The sequence below is a fragment of the Symphalangus syndactylus genome, chromosome 18, assembly GCF_028878055.3.
Source record: "Symphalangus syndactylus isolate Jambi chromosome 18, NHGRI_mSymSyn1-v2.1_pri, whole genome shotgun sequence".
Classification (NCBI taxonomy): Eukaryota; Metazoa; Chordata; class Mammalia; order Primates; family Hylobatidae; genus Symphalangus; species Symphalangus syndactylus.
The window spans coordinates 65,988,935-66,006,488 of record NC_072440.2 but is presented as its reverse complement, the minus strand read 5'-3'; the positions used below and the strand labels follow the sequence as shown (position 1 = coordinate 66,006,488).

The 17,554-nt window shown below is 51.7% G+C and overlaps 2 protein-coding genes and 1 long non-coding RNA gene across 3 annotated transcripts; 2 read left to right on the top strand and 1 right to left on the bottom strand.

Moving 5' to 3' along the window:
- The first annotated feature begins 607 nt into the window (after positions 1–607).
- Positions 608–2,137, top strand: LOC134731324 (P2X purinoceptor 6-like). Its single transcript, XM_063623621.1, has 2 exons — positions 608–796; positions 1,457–2,137. Exons 1-2 carry the CDS (start codon positions 711–713, stop codon positions 1,809–1,811), a joined length of 441 nt encoding a protein of 146 aa, XP_063479691.1. The 5' UTR covers positions 608–710; the 3' UTR covers positions 1,812–2,137.
- Positions 2,138–3,428: 1,291 nt separating this feature from the next.
- Positions 3,429–14,900, bottom strand: LOC134733571 (uncharacterized). Its single transcript, XR_010117167.1, has 3 exons — positions 14,783–14,900; positions 8,868–8,984; positions 3,429–4,082 (listed from the first exon to the last, which is right to left on the bottom strand). It is a non-coding gene; the product is annotated as an uncharacterized lncRNA (long non-coding RNA).
- On the top strand, positions 14,423–17,384 carry SLC7A4 (solute carrier family 7 member 4). The gene is given in 6 exon segments (XM_063623582.1): positions 14,423–15,455; positions 15,938–16,495; positions 16,498–16,547; positions 16,800–16,908; positions 17,014–17,106; positions 17,109–17,384. Coding segments are annotated over 6 exon segments (1,872 nt in total). The 5' UTR covers positions 14,423–14,473; the 3' UTR covers positions 17,189–17,384.
- The last annotated feature ends 170 nt before the right edge of the window (positions 17,385–17,554 follow it).

The window sequence follows — 17,554 nt, the reverse complement described above, 5'->3', positions numbered from 1 at the left end:
GTACTGAGGCTCCTCGCCCGGGCTGATAAACTGCATGCGCCACAGACCCTGCACCGGATTGGGCGCCTTGCGGCGTTTATCCCCATGCCTCCCCTAGGCGGTTCCAGCCTTGCCCCCCTTTCATGGAATGGGAAACATGTCTGGCTCCAGAGCTTGTGTTTTCTTCACTGAACTTGGGAACAGCTTTTCAGGAGGGCCTGGGGAACTTCGCAGAGCCAGGTCACCCTCTCACTCTGGCTCAGTTCTCTTGCATGCGCTGGCCTTTGCATAAGCTGTTCGCTCCCCTGGGAACCTCCATCCCCATCTTTGTCTGCTTGTTGAACTTCAGAATCTGCAAGCGTCAGCTCAGAAGTCACTTATTCCTGAAGCTTTACTCAGAGACCCCCCCCCCCCGGGGCTGTTGCTGCCCTCAGGCCGTCTTCTCACAGCACTGATAACAGCTGTCCTTCCCCATCCTCTCATGACGCCCACCCCACCGGAGGAAGTGGGCAAGGACAGGGCTGCTGTCTTCTGTGTGCCACCAGGGCCCAGCAAAGGGAACGTAGGGAGGGTAGGAGGTGCAGGGCAGCTGGGGTTAGGGGTTGAGGGCTGGGTGTTGGAGGCTGGATCCTGCTTTAGTGGAAGTGTCCCTTTAACAGCGGCTGGCCTGGCCTGGCTCGGGCCCTGCTTTGCCTCCTGTTCAGCTGTGGCTGCAGCTGCCATGCTGACTCATGTGCCCGCAGCTAGCAGGAGCTGGCAGCATGGGCTCCCCAGGGGCTACGGCAGGCTGGGGGCTTCTGGATTATAAGACGGAGAAGTATGTGATGACCAGGAACTGGCGGGTGGGCGCCCTGCAGAGGCTGCTGCAGCTTGGGATCGTGGTCTACTTGGTAGGGTAAGAGAGAAGAGCTTTTGGCCAGGCTGGAGGGGCAAGGGAAGAGGTGGGGGATGGGGCTTGGTCCTGCTGGGTTGAAGTTGAGGGTTGGGCTGTTTAGGGGCTGGAGAGGAAGGGGGCATAATGGGACGGGGTGGGAGGTAGGCAATACAAGACAGGAGAGCAAGAACAAGCTTTGTGTTTGTCCTGTGTGTCCAGCTGCCTCCTTCCCAGTCCCTCCCCATGGCCCCACGCAGGGGGCACTAGACATCGTCCTTAACATCTGTGAGAGCTGGAGCACTAGGCCCCCAGAGGGACCACCAGCTGTATCTCGGGTCAGGGGAGTCTATAAGCTGGGAGCTGGGTGTACTGAGGCTGGGGGTGGGTGCTGGCTGGTGAAGGTGATTGTCTGAGGGCACTGGCTCTCTGATGCATGTCTGGAGCTTCTGTCTTGTTCAGGGGGTCTGGAATGGGAAGTGGGGCCAGAGAGGATGCTGGACTGGGAGCCTGTAGGGTGTGGGGAGAGAACTGAGCATGTCGGGCCCAGCTCCGCCCCTGTCACTACACGCTGGGGACACACCACACTGCCCATCTTCTTCCCAGGTGGGCTCTCCTCACCAAAAAAGGCTACCAGGAGAGGGACCTGGACCCCCAGATTTCCATCACCACCAAACTCAAAGGGATTTCCGTGACTCAGATCAAGGAGCTTGGAAACTGGCTGTGGGATGTGGCCGACTTCGTGAAGCCGCCTCAGTTGGGGGCCCTGGTGTTGCTGATGGGAGCTCCTTTCCCTGCTGACAGCTTGAACACCCGCCATGCAGCCAGTGTGTGCGAGAGAGAAGCATGTGATGCCAAAGGCGGCTGCGGGTTCTCAGGAAGGGCTTCACAGAGGAGTGGCACCTGGACAGGACTTTCAGGGATGTGTAGGAGGTTTCTGGTAGAAAAAGGGACGGGTTGAGAAACCGGGCCAGAGAAACTGCATTTCCGAAGGCTGCCAACAGAAAAGAAGGGAGTGTTTGAGACTAATGGCTTGAGCTTGAGAGTGGTGTGGGAGGGGTGTCGGGGGGCCAGGGCCTGGAACTTCCTGTAACCCTGCTCCCTGACCTGGGGCACCTCGGTCAGATGCTCCTCCTCCACCCTTCTCAGCTGCATTTTCCTCTTCCCTCCACCCAGCTTATCCACAGCCTTAACTTCCACCCATCTCTGCTCTTCTGATACCCAGGGTGTATGTAGCCCCAGTGAACACTTGCCCAGAGCACAGCTGTCTTCCAGGTGCACACTCACATGTCCAAAGATCAATTATTTCCCTCTCCTGGCACGGCCTCTGTGACGTCGACTAGTCACGATGGCTGTGACATCCACTAGTGCCTCAGCCAGACCCATGACTCAGCCTCAACCCCTTCCTGTCCCTTCCAACATTTTTCACTGCTGCCCATGCCATGCCTGCATGAGACTATGGCCTCCTAGAGGGCCCTTAGATGCCCCTCTCGCCTCCTCCCTACTGCTTGGTGCACACCACGCAGCAGCCAAGCTGAACTTTCACACCAGGCATCGTGAGCCCCTGCAGCCCCTGCTTCTACCCTTAGGAGGCCCCCCGCCAATGATGGTGGCCACCCATCCCTCCTAATCCCAATGGCTACCACTCTCAGCACCCTCTGCACAGCCCTCACCTTCCCTTCCTGGGCATGCATTCCCCAAATTCAGTGTTCTCATGGGCAGCACTGGAGGGTCAGCCTCCCCTTCCAACATCCTTGGCCACCCTTTGACCACAAGCAGAGCTTTCTGTCTTCTCACCTGTGCCCTGCCATGCCGGTGCTGCTGTGTGTGGGATGGGAGACTCACCTCTTCTCCATCCTGGGCAGGTGCCGGGCCCAGCTCTCCCCTGGATCTTCAGTACTAGAAGCAGCAGGCTGTTGGAATATTCTGGTTGACCCCAGGCATGGTAGCTGCAGCCTATAGTCCTAGCTACTTGGGAGGCTGAGGCAGGAAGATCTCTTGAGCCCAGGAGTTAAAGGATGCAGTAAGGGTTGATGACACCACTGCACTCCAGCCTGGACGAGTAAAGTGAAACTCTGTGCGCCTGTAATCCCAGCTACTCAGGAGGCTGAGGCAGGAGAATCCCTTGAACCCAGGAGGCGGAGGTTGCAGTGAACCGAGATCATGCCACTGCACTCCAGCCTGGGTGACAGTGAGACTCTGTCTCAAAAAAAATAATAAAGAAGAAAGAAAATAAAAGATATTTTGGTTGAACAAATGAGAAAGAAACTTGTCTCAAGAGATGGACATGGGCACGAGGCTTCCTGGTCTCAGAAATGGCCAGAACCACTGCCAGCCTCCCATCTCTGCTTCAATCTGCCTTACGGGGTGACAGGGTTAATGACTTGATGGGGCCAACATCCCTTCCTTCATAAACCAGGCTGCCGGCTTCTGGCCTTTCCAGTCAATGCAAGCCCAGCCAGGCCAACCTTGAGACTTGCCTCCTAGGGAGAGAACATGTTCTTCTTGGTGACCAGCTTCCTTGTGACGCCAGCCCAAGTTCAGGGCAGATGCCCAGAGGTGAGTTTGCCCAGGATCCTCCCAGCGGGCCCCTCGTTCCTCTGCCAGCCCCAGGTGGCCACCCGTGGCTGAAGGCTCAGCATATGCTTAGTGTCCCCCAGGCACTGGGCTACATCTTTGTGTGAATCATTTCGTTCAGTCTTCACATATCCCCTGCCTGGCAGGAAGTCCTGTGATCCCCATTTCAGAGGAGAAGACTGAGGCTCAGTGAGGTTGAATCACTTAAGGCCTCCCAGCCTGTGGGTGACAGAAACCTGAGCTCTGGGCAGCAGCAGTTCCAGTGAGGTCCCAGGCCCCTCCCATCCTGGTCCTGCCTCTGGGTTCTCTCCAGGTTGTTAGTGTGACACCAGGAGCTGGGCACATGCTCAGGGAGGCTCCAATAGCAAGAGCCAAGCAGTGGCATGATCATGGCTCTCTGCAGCCTCAAACTCCCAAGTGAGCCTCCTACGTCACCCTCCAGAATAGCTGGGACAACAAGCATGGGCCACCACACCCAGAGAATTGTATTATGTTATGTAGATAGGGGGTCTCACTATGTTGCCCAGGCTGCTCCCAAACTCCTGGGCTCAATCGATCCTCCTCCCTCAGCCTCCCAAAGTGCTGGGATTACAGGTATGAACCACCATGGCCAGCCCAGGACATGTTTCTTGAGAGACACAGATATCTTTTGTTCCTGTGTAGTAAGAAACCAAAGTTAGATAAGCTTATACTTATGTTCAGTAATCAATGTTTCTGTATTATATCTTATTTGGAAGTGATCTAGACATTCAACAAATAACCATCTTTTAATTTAACTTAGTTTGACTTTAAGGGTTTAGGTTACCAAAAAGATTTTGGAATTTTTTTTTTTTTGAGACAGAGTATGCTTTTGTCACCCAGGCTGGAGTGCAGTGGTGCAATCTCGGCTCACAGCAGCCTCTGCCTCCTGGGTTCAAGCTATCCTCCCGCCTCAGCCTCCTCAGTAACTAGGATCACAGGCACCTGCCACCACGCCTGGCTAATTTTTGTATTTTTAGTAGAGTCGGGGTTTCACCATGTTGGCCAGGCTGTTCTCAAACTCCTGACCTCAGGTGATCCATCCTCCTCGACCTCCCAAAGTGCTGGGATTACAGGCGTGAGCCACCATGCCCGGCCAGAAATTATTATTCTTATTATTGTTATTATTATTAGACAATAATAGTTGGAGTTGGCTGGAGTGCAGTAGCAGAATCATGGCTCACTGCAGCCTCAAACTCCTGGAAATTAAGTAGACATATATATATATATATATATATATATATATTTTTTTTTTTTTTTTTTTTTTTTTGAGACGGAGTCTCGCTCTGTCGCCCAGGCTGGAGTGCAGTAGCAGAATCTCGGCTCACTGCAAGCTCCGCCTCCCGGGTTCACGCCATTCTCCTGCCTCAGCCTCTCCGAGTAGCTGGGACTACAGGCACCAGTCACTGAGCCCGGCTAATTTTTTGTACTTTTAGTAGATTCGGGGTTTCATCGTGGTCTCGATCTCCTGACCTTGTGATCCGCCCACCTCGGCCTCCCAAAGTGCTGGGATTACAAGCATGAGCCACCGCGCCCGGCCAAGTAGACATATTTTATAAAATATAATCATTATTTAAAGTAGACATATTTTATAAAATATAATCATTATTTAAAGTAGACATTTTTAAAGTAGACATATTTTATAAAATATAATCATTATTTAAAGTAGACATATTTTATAAAATATAATCATTATTTAAATAGCATATCTAGCAATGAGTCAGTCAAAAATAAAAATTAAAACAATAAAAAATTATTTATAGCTGGGCACAGTGGCTCCCGCCTGTAATCCCAGCACTTTGGGAGGCCAGGACAGGAGGATTGCTTGAGGCCCAGAATTTGAGACCAGCCTGGGCAACATAGCAAGACTCCACTCTACAAGAAAATTTTTCTAAAAGTTTGCCAGGCATCACCCCAGCTACTCAGGATACTGAGGCAAGAGGAGTTCAAGGCTGCAGTGAGCTACAGTCCCACTACTATACTTTAGCCTGGGCAATGGAGCAACATCCAGTCTCAAAAAATAATAATAATAACTTATTTACAAATTTTTTCCCACTTGCATTTATATAAGTTTAGTTTATTTAATAATTATATTTGAATTGTGAAAACTTCATGAAACGTTAGACAAAGCTAGTTATTATCTTAAGTTTTATTTTGCTGGCAATTTTTATGACATATATTAGGCAAATATAAAACATTATTGAAGTAAAGCACCTAAATGTTAAACATTCAACACGTTTTTTTAATCTCAGATGAGCATACTAGGGGTTGTTCTAGTTAATTCCTCAGACACTTTTTTTTTTTTTTTTTTTTGAGTGGAGCCTAGCTCTGTTGCACAGGCCGGAGTGCAGTGCAATGGTGTGATCTTGGCTCACTGCAACCTCTGCCTCCCGAGTGGTTCCAGTAATGCTCTCCTGCCTCAGCCTCCCAAGTAGCTGGGATTACAGGTGCATGCCACCACACCTGGCTAATTTTTTTATATATATTTTTAGTACAGACAGGGTTTCACCATGTTGGCCAGGCTGGTTTAGAACTCCCAACCTCAAGCGATCCGCCCACCTTGACCTTCCAAAGTTCTAGGATTACAGGTATGAGCCACTGCACCCAGCCCAATTCCTCAGATACTTAAGTTTGTTTTTGTTTTTGTTTTTGCTTTTGTTTTTGTTTTGAGATGGAGTCTGGCTCTGTCGCCCAGGCTGGAGTGCAATGGCGTGATCTCAGCTCACTGCAACCTCAGCCTCCCGGGTTCAAGGGATTCTCCTTTCTCAGCCTTCTGAGTAGCTGAGACTACAAGTGTGCACCACCACGCCTGGCTAATTTTTGTATGTTAGTAGAGATGGGGTTTCAACATTTTGGCCAGGATGGTTTCGATCTCTTGATCTCGTGATCCACCCACCTTGGCCTCCCAAAGTGCTGGGATTACAAGCATGAGCCACCGTGCCTGGCCTATATTTCTTTGTGTCTTCTTTTTAATTTGATCTTTCTCTAGTTACCAATACCACAGTTGCTTAGGATGAAAGCACCCTTTTTTGTGTGTGGGTGGGGGCGGTTTAGAGATGGGGTCTCACTGTGTTGCCCAGGCTGGAATGCAGTAGTGGCAAGATCATAGCTCACTGCGGCTCAACCTCCTGGGCTCAAGCGATCTTCCCACCTCAGTCTCCCACAATGTTCAGATTACAGGTGTGAGCCACCACACCTGGCCAATAGCTCTCTTTAATAAAAATACTTTCAGGCTGGGCACAGTGGCTCACGCCTGTAATCCCAGCACTTTGGGAGGCCAAGGCAGGCAGATCACGAGGTCAGGAGTTCGATACCAACCTGGCCAACATGGTGAAACCCCGTCTCTACTAAAAATACAAAAAATTAACCAGGCATGGTGGCAGATGCCTGTAATACCAGCTACTCAGGAGGCTGAGGCAGGAGAATCACTTGAATCTGGGAAACAGAGGTTGCAGTGAGCCGAGACTGCACGACTGCACCACTGCACTCCAGCTCAGGCAACAGAGCGAGACTCTGTCTCAAAAAAAAAAAAAAAAAAGCTTTTCGATTCAAAAGTCCAAATCTTCAATGTTATAACTACTTTAATTGTGACTCAAAACCAATAAGCCTTTTTATGGCTTAAAATCAGTATGCCTTTTCTGGCTTAACTGGAGAAACAGAAGCGCATCCCAAACAAGCTGGAAAAGATGCAATCCCCCTCAAGATCCAAAGTCTTCCTCAAGATAGCCTAAGCAAGCAAATATCCTAATTGTTATCAAGGCAATGAAAGCTGAGACAAGTAGGACAAACTCCTCTGAGAGCTGGAACCATTGGACAGAAACACTGTGTTTCTGATTCCTGGGCAGCTGGCTAGCAGCCTAACAAGGACTTGTCCCCGCAACCCCCCGCAGCTGGCAGAAACCAAAGAGAATATTTTCATTGGTCACAGAGCCATGTTCTCAAGACATAAAACAAGATATGATAAACCACACAACAGAAACATGGAAAACAAGCCTTATTTCTGGGAGGCTGTGGGTCAATAGCCACTATGTATGCAGAGCCAAATATCAAATTCAGAAGTGTGAAAAAGTGTGAAATCAAATAATTCTTTTTTTTTTTTTGTGAGGCAAGGTCTCCCTCTGTCACCCAGGCTGGAGTGCAGTGCTGCAATCATGGCTCACTACAGCCTCAAACTCCCAGGATCAAGCAATCCTCCTGCCTCAGCCTCCTGAGTAGCTGGGACTACAGGTGCCCACCACCATGCCGGGCTAATTTTTGTATATTTAGTAGAGATGGGGTTTTGCTGTGTTGGCCAGGCTGGTCTCAAACTCCTTTCTTAAGTTATCCAGCGACCTCAGCCTCCCAAAGTGCTGGGATTACAGGTGTGAGCCACCACCAAGCTATTGGAACTTTACATTATTATGAGCCTCAGGAGGAATGTGGCCATGTGGCCAGAGGCATGCAGCATGCAGTTGCAACTTCTGCTTTTTCCTGTAAATGGTTAGAAATGACTGAGCAGCATCAGAGATAAGATGCCCTCAGAGCTTGACTTCTTCTCACGGAATGTTGAAACAATTTTCCTTGGAATGTAGCAAGCTGTACTAATGGAATCTAATATACTGGATTTGCACAGAAGATGTTGCAATCCTGCTGACACTTTTTCTGCCTCTATGAGTGAAACTTTAGCTTCCCCACTTTGGAGCAATGACCCCAACCCTTTGGAAGCTGTTTCCTGGGTGTCCATCCTCAAGCTTTGCACTAGAATAAAAATCATATTTCCTTTCTTATTTTTCTTTTTTTTTTTTTTTTGGAGACTAGGTCTGTGTCACCCAGACTGGAATGCAGTGATGCAATTATAGCTCACTGCAGCCTCAAACTCCTGGGCTCAAGTGATCCTTCCACCTTGGCCTCCAAAAGTGCTGGGATTACAAGCATAAGCCAACGTGCCTAGCTGATATTTTCTGAATCTCATTATTTAAGGTTGACACAAGAGTCATAACTCAAATAATCAATTCTTACCATGCTTTTCTCCTGCCAGTTTGAATTTAGAAAGGGACAAGGAAAAATTTGACTCTTTCAACCAGGCACTACAGACAGAGATCCAGAAGAGTTCACTTTGTGCTGGGTGCGGTGGATCACGCCTGTAATCCTAGGACTTTGGGAGGCTGAGGCGGGCGGATCATGAGGTGAGGAGATTGAGACCATCCTGGCTAACACGGTGAAACCCCGTCTCTACCAAAAATACAAAAAAAAATTAGCTGGCCATGGTGGTGGGCACCTGTAGTCCCAGCTATGTGGGAGGCTGAGGCAGGAGAATGGCATGAACCCGGGAGGCGGAGCTTGCAGTGAGCCGAGATGGCGCCACTGCACTCCAGCCTGGGCTACAGAGCAAGACTCCATCTCAAAAAAAAAAAAAAGAGTTCACTTTGGTAAGAATTCCTACCTGTGCCTGCTTTTATTTGTTCTCCCAGGATCCCATCTTTAGGCTTGAGAGGATCCCATCCTTGTCACCAGAAACTGTAGGGGTGGCGAAACTCCACTTCCATCCCTAGAGTCTCAGCTGGGCCCAAGAATTAAATTGACATAGGACAGGTTAACAGGAGAAAAGCACACAAATTTATTTATATGCTATTCTACATCTGATTTCTGTTCTTTAATCTTGCTAACAGAGTCCCTAAGGCTAGCCATTACATTTACTTATAAATAAGGGGTGCTGGAGTGCAGTGGCAAGATCATAGCTCATTGCAGCCTCAAACTCTTGGGCTCAAGCTATCCTCCCACCTCAGCCTCCCGAGTAGCTGGAACTGCAGGCACATGCCACCCACCACACGGGTCTAATTAAAAAAAAAAAAAAATTGTTGAACCAGGATCTCACTGTATTGCCCAGACTGGTCTTGAACTCCTGGACTCAAGCAAGCCCCCCTCGGCCTCCCAAAGCACTGGGATCACAGGAGTGAGCCACCACACAGTCCCACAAATTTATTGGGTACAAGTTTTACATGGGTTGGGAACCCTCATAAGGACATATGAAGACCCAAAGAAGAAGTTAGAGTCTGTTACTTATACACTGAATTGGACAAAGAATAATAAGTTATGAAGAAGCAACTAAATTATGTAGGGAGGCTTAAAAGATAACAGTGTTTTAACAAGGTCTGTACAGAATTCTCTCATTTCAACTTCTCATCCTTGAAGATAAGAACGTTGCATCTTTCACATGGCAACTTCATCTCCTGCATTTTAGAAATAGCACAGGCCGGGTGGGGTGGCTCACGCTTGTAATCCCAGCACATTGGGGAGGTTGAAGCAGGTGGATCACTTGAGGAAACAAGTTTGAGACTAACCTGGCCAACATGGGAAAACCCCATCTCTACTAAAAATACAAAAATTAGGGCTGGGCGCGGTGGCTCACGCTTGTAATCCTAGCACTTTGGGAGGCCGAGGCGGGCGGATCACGAGGTCAGGAGATCGAGACCACAGTGAAACCCCGTCTCTACTAAAAATACAAAAAAAAATTAGCCGGGCGTGGTGGCGGGCGCCTGTAGTCCCAGCTACTCGGAGAGGCTGAGGCAGGAGAATGGCGTGAACCCGGGAGGTGGAGCTTGCAGTGAGCCGAGATTGCGCCACTGCACTCCAGCCTGGGCGACAGAGCGAGACTCCGTCTCAAAAAAAAAAAAAAAAAAAATACAAAAATTAGCCTGGTGTGACGGTGCACGCCTGTAGTCCCAGCCTTTCGGGAGGCTGAGACATGAGAATTGCTTGAACCCTGGAGGCAGAGGCTGCAGTGAGCCAAGATCATGCCACTTCACTCCAGCCTGGGTGACAGAGTGAGACTCTGTCTCAAAAATAAAAATAAAATGAAAAATTAAAACGAGCTATTCAGCCATGAAAAGTCACAGAGGAATCTCAAATGCATATTATTAAGGGAAAGAAGTCAGCCTGAAAAAGCAATATACTCTATAATCCCAACTATATAAGATTCTGCAAAGGTAAGACTAGACTATGGAGACAGGAAAAAGATAGGTGGTTGCCAGGTGTTAGCAGGGAGGGACAGGCAGAGCACAGAGGGTTTTTAGGGCAATGAAACTACTCTGTATGATACCATAATGGTGTGTATATGTGTCATTACACATTTGTCCAAACCCATAGAATGTACAACTGGAAGAGTGAACCCTAATGTAAACTATGGACTTTGGGTGATAATGATGTGTCAATGTAGGTTAATCGATTGTAACAAATATGCCCCTTTGGTGCTGGATGTCAGTAGTGGGAGAGGGGGCTACACATGTGTGGGGGCAGAAGTATATGGGAACTGTACTTTCTGCTCAATATTGCTGTGAACCTAAAACTGCTCTGAAAACTCATCTTTTTTTTTTTTTAGATACAGGGTCTTGCTGTGTTGCCCAGGCTGGAGTGAAGAGGCTATTCACAGGTATGATCAAGCCCACTACAGCCTTGAGCCTCCTAGGCTCAAGCCATCCTCCCAACTCAGCTTCCTGAGTAACTGGGACTACAGGTGTGTCCCACCATTCCCAGCTAATAAAGTCTATTTTAAAAAAATCACTTGACCATAAACATAAGTGTTTATTTGTGGACTGTCAATTCTATTCCGTTCATCTATGTGTCTACTCTTATGTCACCACCACAACCTTGATTACAGTCATTTTGCAACCAGTTTAGAAATCAGGAATTGTAAGTCCTCCAAAACTTTTTCAAAAGTATTTTGGCTATTCTGGATCCCTTGCATTTCCACATGAATTTTGATGATTTTTGCAAAACAGGCAGTTGAGATTTCAATAGGAATTGCACTGAATCTATGCAACCCCTGAATCTGTAGACCAGTTTGGGGAATACTGCCATTTTATATTTAAAGTCTTACAGTCTATGAACATGGGATGTCTTTCCATTTATTTATGTTGTCTTTAATTTCTGTCTTTTCTTTTTTTTTTTTTTTTTTTTTTGAGACAGGGTCTCACTGTGTCACCCAAGCTGGAGTGCAGTGGCACAAACATGCCTCACTGCAACCTCAACCTCCCAGGCTCAAGCAATCCTTCCACCTCAACACCACCCCCTAGTCCCAGTAGCTGAGACCACAGGCGCATGCCACCATGCCCAGATAATTTTTTTTACCTTTTCGTAGAGGTGAGGTCTCCCTATGTTACCCAGGCAAAATACCCAAGTATTTTGGCTATTCTGGATCCCTTGTATTTCCATATGAATTTTTTTTTTTTTTTTTTTTTTGAGACAGAGTCTCGCTCTGTCACCCAGGCTGGAGTGCAGTGGCGCCATCTCAGCTCATTGCAACCTCCGCCTCCCGGGTTCAAGTGATTCTCCTGCCTCAGCCTCCCAAGTAGCCGCGATTACAGGCGCCCACCACATATTTTAATTTATTTATTTAGTAGTTTTGGAGACAGGGTCTTGCTTTGCCACCTAGGCTGGAGTGCAGTGACAGGATCATAGCTCACTGCAGCCTCAGACTCCTGGGTTCAAGGGATCCTCTCGCCTCAGCCTCCCAAAGTGACGGGATTACAGGTGTGAGCCACTGGGCCCAGCCAAATACTGTATTTTGGATCGACATTTGGTTGAAAAATATCTATGTATTAGTAAACCTGTGTTGTTCAAGAGTCCACTGTGTTTTGCTGGGGATTTGTACATCTATATTCATTAGGGATTTTGGTCTGTGGTTTTCTTTTCTTGTGATGTCTTTGCTGAGTTTAGTGTCAGGGTAATCCTGGCCTTGTAGAATGAGTTAGAAAGTTTTTGTTTCCTGGTGGTTTATCTTCACTGCATCACTGTGGGGTTGCTCTGTGTAACTGTCTCACTCAGTAGTGAGTGAAATATCCCTGGAAATGTACAATTTACTGCATCAGCCCTGCTTAGTCTCACATATCTGTTGTATGTTGGTGCCTGTGGCAGAGGGTGTGGTGTCACACCTTCTCCAGGTAGATAAAAAGTCAACACTCCAAAACACTGGACACCAGCAATAAGGCGGTCATTGGTAAGGCCTTGGGGGAGCTCCCATTACAAATTTGCCTAACCCTCTGGCCTGAAGTGCCTAGACTTTTGTGGTGACATTTCAGGACAAGGGGCGTCCGCTCAGGCAACACAGGGATGGGGTAAGGAAGCTACCATCCCACTGGAAGTGGGAGCCACCTGAGAAGTTCCTCAAGACAATACCAGCCAAATATTAGAAGGTATTGGCATTCTGGCTGAGGCAGAATGTTCCAAATTGGCACCATCTTGTCTGGGAATCCATCATCCTGTCACCAGCCCAATAGGCTGGATAGGCTGCAGATGCTCCTAAGATCCCATTCTACAAACCACATATAAGCCTGAACACATGTCTAGTATAGCGTTCTGGGGAGGCCAGGCGCCATGGTTCGTGGATGTAATCACAGCCTTTTGGGAGGCCAAGGCAAGAAAATCACTTGAGTCCAGGAGTTCGAGACCAGCCCGGGCAACATAGTGAGACCCAGTCTCTAAAAAAATTAAAATTAAAAAATTAGCCAGGCCTGTTGCTGCATAGCTGCCTGCCTGGGGCATGGGGCGCTGGAATGCAGTACTCAGGACACAGTGGCTGTCGCTAATAAACACAAGTGGGTATCTGCTATTGGGGTCCCATAGGGCCCTCCCGGCCTGCCAGAGGCGCCTAGGCTAGGAAGGGCTGCCACTGGGGTCTGAGGAGCTCCTGTCCCCCACAGGAGGGCTGCAGGCTGGTCCCAGAAGCTGCTTGCTCCCTTGCAGGACGTGGTAGCTGCAGGCTCAAAACAGCCAGTGTGCGTTCCTTCAATTCGCAGAACTCTCTCAAAAGGCTGCAGTCTCTTGCCAACCTGTGAGGGTGGCTCACTGCCACCCCATTGTAAAAGTAGAGATCAGGGACTGCCCCAGGCCACTCTGCCAGACCCACGTCTTCATCTAACTCACTGTGCCTGAAGCTCACATGACGGTGCTGTGGGGCCTGTCTGGGGCCCAGCTGGGTGGGGTTCATCTACTGGGGTGAGGGATCAAGAAGGGTGTCCGCTGCAGTGGAAAGAAGGTGGGCTGAGGAATTTCAGACGTGGCCCTTAACCTCCCGGAAGTGACCTAGGCTAGTCACTTAGCCGGCAGTCTGACCTCCATCTGTGACTGAGTCACAGTCACAGGGCTTCCCTAGACCCCGGTGAGCTCCGGTAATGACCTTGCGAGGACGGGCAGGGTGGGCAGGGTGAAATATCTGGGTGTGTGGCAGCGGGTGGGGCCGCGCGGGGGGCCTGTGGTGGGGGCGGGCCCTGGGCTGGGCGTCAGCAAATGGGGCAGGCTCAGTGCTCAGAGCGGAGGCAGCGGCGGCGGCAGCAGGTGGGTTGCAGCAGATCCTACGGGGACGGGGACTGGGAGGGGCTCAGGCCCAGGAGCAGACGAAGGCGCAGGTGTCCAGGGACGTGGGCGCAGAGGAGCTGGCTCTGGCAGCAGCGGTGTGTCGGGCATGGGGAGGTGTGTGGGCCCAGGGGGCCCCTGCACTCCGCCTGGCGCGCCGATACTCCAGCCTGGCCACGGGGGCGGGGGCGGGGGTGTATGTAGCCGCCACTGTCTCTCTGTGGCCAGGTGGCTGCCGGGGCCACGCCTGCCCCGACGCAGAGCCACGGCTCCTGTTCCCGTCCGGCTCCACTCTGGGGAAGCCTCGGTTTCACCTGGCTCTGGGACCCCACCACTGAGCCATTCCCAGCCTCTCTCCCTGCTCCCCCTGGAGCTGCTCCCTCCCCACCCCTCAGGGCCACCGAGCAGGTGAGCAGTTGGGGCCTCACCAGGCCTCCTTTGCTGCCTGGGATGCAGACAGGGCCTCCAGGCTTCCTATGACCTCCTGCCCACAGGCTCTGACACCTGCCCCATTCCAGCTCTCCAGCAGGCCCCTGGTGAGGGTGTCCAGGTCCCCAGGTCAGGGACGGAGAGAGGACTGGGGGTGGTTGGACCAGGAGGGATGGAAGGCCGGCCAGGCCCTGGCTGGGCATCCTGTCATTCCCCTCTGGCCCTAGCAGGTTCCAGTAGCTGGCTCGGTGCTCTTCTCGGCCACCTGCCATGGCCTGGGGGCTGCCCAGCATTGCTAGCCTGGCACGCTTATGCCAGAAGCTGAACCGCCTGAAGCCGCTGGAGGACTCCACCATGTATAGGTTACTGTGGCCCTACCTGTCCACACTGGACCTGACTTTTCTGGGCGTGGGTGGCATGATGGGCTTGGGCCTCTACGTGCTCACAGGTGCTGTGGCCAAGGAGGTGGCTGGCCCTGCTGTGCTCTTGTCCTTCGGTGTGGCCGCTGTGGCCTCCCTGCTGGCAGCCCTATGCTATGCAGAATTTGGGGCACGTGTGCCACTCACGGGCTCTGCCTACCTGTTCACCTACGTATCCATGGGCGAGCTGTGGGCCTTCCTCATCGGCTGGAATGTTCTCCTCGAATACATCATCGGTGGCGCCGCCGTGGCCCGTGCCTGGAGTGGCTACCTGGACTCTATGTTCAGCCACTGCATCCAAAGCTTCACTGAGACCCACATGGGTTCCTGGCAGGTGCCCCTCCTGGGCCACCACCTGGACTTCTTGGCTGCTGGCATCATCCTCCTGTCTTCTGCCTTTGTCTCCTGTGGAGCCGGTGTCTCCTCCTGGCTCAATCACACCTTCTCGGCCATCAGCCTGCTTGTCATCCTCTTCATTATCATCCTGGGCTTCATCCTGGCCCAGCCTCACAACTGGAGCGCTGAGGAAGGCGGCTTTGCACCCTTTGGCTTCTCCGGTGTCGTGGCCGGCACTGCCTACTGCTTCTATGCTTTCATGGGCTTTGACATCGTTGCCGCCTCCAGTGAGGAGGCCCAGAACCCAAAGCGGTCCGTGCCTCTGGCCATCGCCATCTCGCTTGCCATTGCAGCTGGTGCCTACATCCTTGTCTCCACCGTGCTAACCCTCATGGTGCCCTGGCACAGCCTGGACCCCTACTCAGGGATTGCAGATGCCTTCTACCAGCGGGGCTGCAGGTGAGCTGGCTTCATCGTGGCAGCTGGCTCCATCTGCGGTGAGAGACTCTTCCTGGGCAGGGTGGCAGGGAAAAGAGCAAGGGGGGCCCTGTCCTCAGATTCTTGGGGAATGCACCTTCACCTGAGGCTGTTTTACCAGTTGCATAACGGGGCAAGGAAAGTGCTAATTATGAGAAACTCTTCACTTCAAAAAAAGTTTCTTCAGAAACTTTTTGGAAGGGACCGCCCCACACATGGTCCATAGCATGTTAGTTCTGGGCATGTCCTTATAAATTATTTCCTAGGCAGAGGGACTCAGCCCTCATCAGATGCTCCAGGTGGGCCTGCGACCTAACCCAGATGTCCTGTTCTTGGGCAAAGCACTGACAATCTATTACACCTACACACACTCATGCTTACTCTGAGAGCCCAGACAAGCTCAAGCCCATGTTCCCAAGGAGCCACCCATGCACCGACCCCTAGCAGAGGCCCCTGGTGGGCTTCTCCGCCATGCTGACCCTCCCCACTCTCTCTGCTACAGCCATGAACAGCGTCCTGCTCAACCTCCTCTTCTCCCTGCCACGCATTGTCTATGCCATGACCGCCGATGGGCTCTTCTTCCAGGTGTTTGCCCATGTGCACCCCCGGACACAGGTGCCTGTGGCGGGCACCCTGGTGTTTGGGCTCCTCATGGCCTTCCTGGCACTGCTGCTGGACCTGGAGTCACTGGTTCAGCTCCTGTCCCTTGGAACACTCCTGGCCTACACCTTCGTGGCCACCAGCATCATTGTGCTGTGCTTCCAGAAGTCTTCCCCACCCAGCTCCCCAGGCCCAGCCAGCCCCGGCCCCCTGACCAAGCAGCATAGCTCCTTCTCAGACCACCTACAGCTGGCGGGCACTGCGCACACCACCGTCCCTGAGCCAGGGGAGCTGAAGCCAGCCCTGAGGCCCTACCTGGGCTTCTTGGATGGGTACAGCCCTGGAGCAGTGGTGACTTGGGCGCTTGGCTCTATGTTGGCCTTAGCCATCACCATAGGCTGCGTGCTCGTCTTTGGGAACTCGACCCTGCAGCTCCCACAATGGGGTTACATCCTGCTGCTCCTGCTCACCAGCAACAGTATCGGGAAGACTTATTTCAGATACCTCCCCTAGCCAACACCCACTCGCGCTCAGCCCAGGCAGCTGCCTCCCCTTCCCCCGCTGCCATCCCAGAATGAACAACGCTCACGGGGCTGGGGAGGACGGCACATCCATCCTGCACCCCTTTCTGCATAGTGAGTGAGCATGTCTCCACAATCTCCTGAAAGGGAGAAAGGCTCTATGGATTCCCAAGAAAGTGAGCCCTGGGCTGGCAGATCTTTCCTGCAGCCCGGCCCAGCCCTGCCCTGCCTCTGCCTCCACAGATCCCCATGGTTCCCCTGATTCCAGCCCTGAGCATCCTCCTCAACATCTGCTTCATGCTGATACTGAGCTATCTGACTTGGGTGTGCTTCTCCATCTGGCTGCTGATGGGTGAGTGGGGGCCAGGCTGGGACCAGGGTCAGGAGGAGGGCAAAGAGGACAGGAAGGGCTGGAACCTGTACCTCAGGCTCATGCCCTGCCTCCTGCCCTGTCTAGGACTTGCAGTGTATTTTGGCTACGGCATCCAGCACAGCAAGGAGAACCAGCGGGAGCTGCCAGGGCCGAACTCCACACACGACGTGGTATTCCCAGGGGCAGCCTGGAAGAGACAGTGCAGGCTGTGCAGCCCCCCAGCCAGGCACCAGCACAGGACCCTGACCCTATGGAGTAGCTGGTCAGCCCACACTTGCCCCGCCCTCCCACACCTGCTTGGGAGGCCAGAGAGGCCAGACAAGCCAGGAGCCCCTTCTGTTGTGGGCAGCCTGGGTTTGCAGGCCTGCGCAGGCTGGGGAGTCCTCAGGACCTTAGGACCTTCATCCAGGGGCTGAGCTTCGGGTCTTCAGGAGTGGGCCTTGGCCGGTGCTGGTGCCGTGGACTCTGCCCAGAGCCTTCTTGTTTATGATCAGCCCCAGCTACCTGGGCAGTTGTGGTGGGGTGGATGGGAAGGCCCATAGCCCAAGGGATCCATTATAATAATTGCTTGGCCAGCCATGTGGCCTGCTGGCATATCCACTGTGGCATTCTTTGTGGCACCGAG

Excerpts from the sequence above, each read along its gene's own strand:
- LOC134731324 (XM_063623621.1), top strand. The coding sequence starts at position 711 with ATGTGCCCGCAGCTAGCAGGAGCTGGCAGCATGGGCTCCCCAGGGGCT. Across the intron at positions 797-1,456 it reads CTGGATTATAAGACGGAGAA|GTGGGCTCTCCTCACCAAAA; the intron begins GTATGTGATGAC and ends TCTTCTTCCCAG.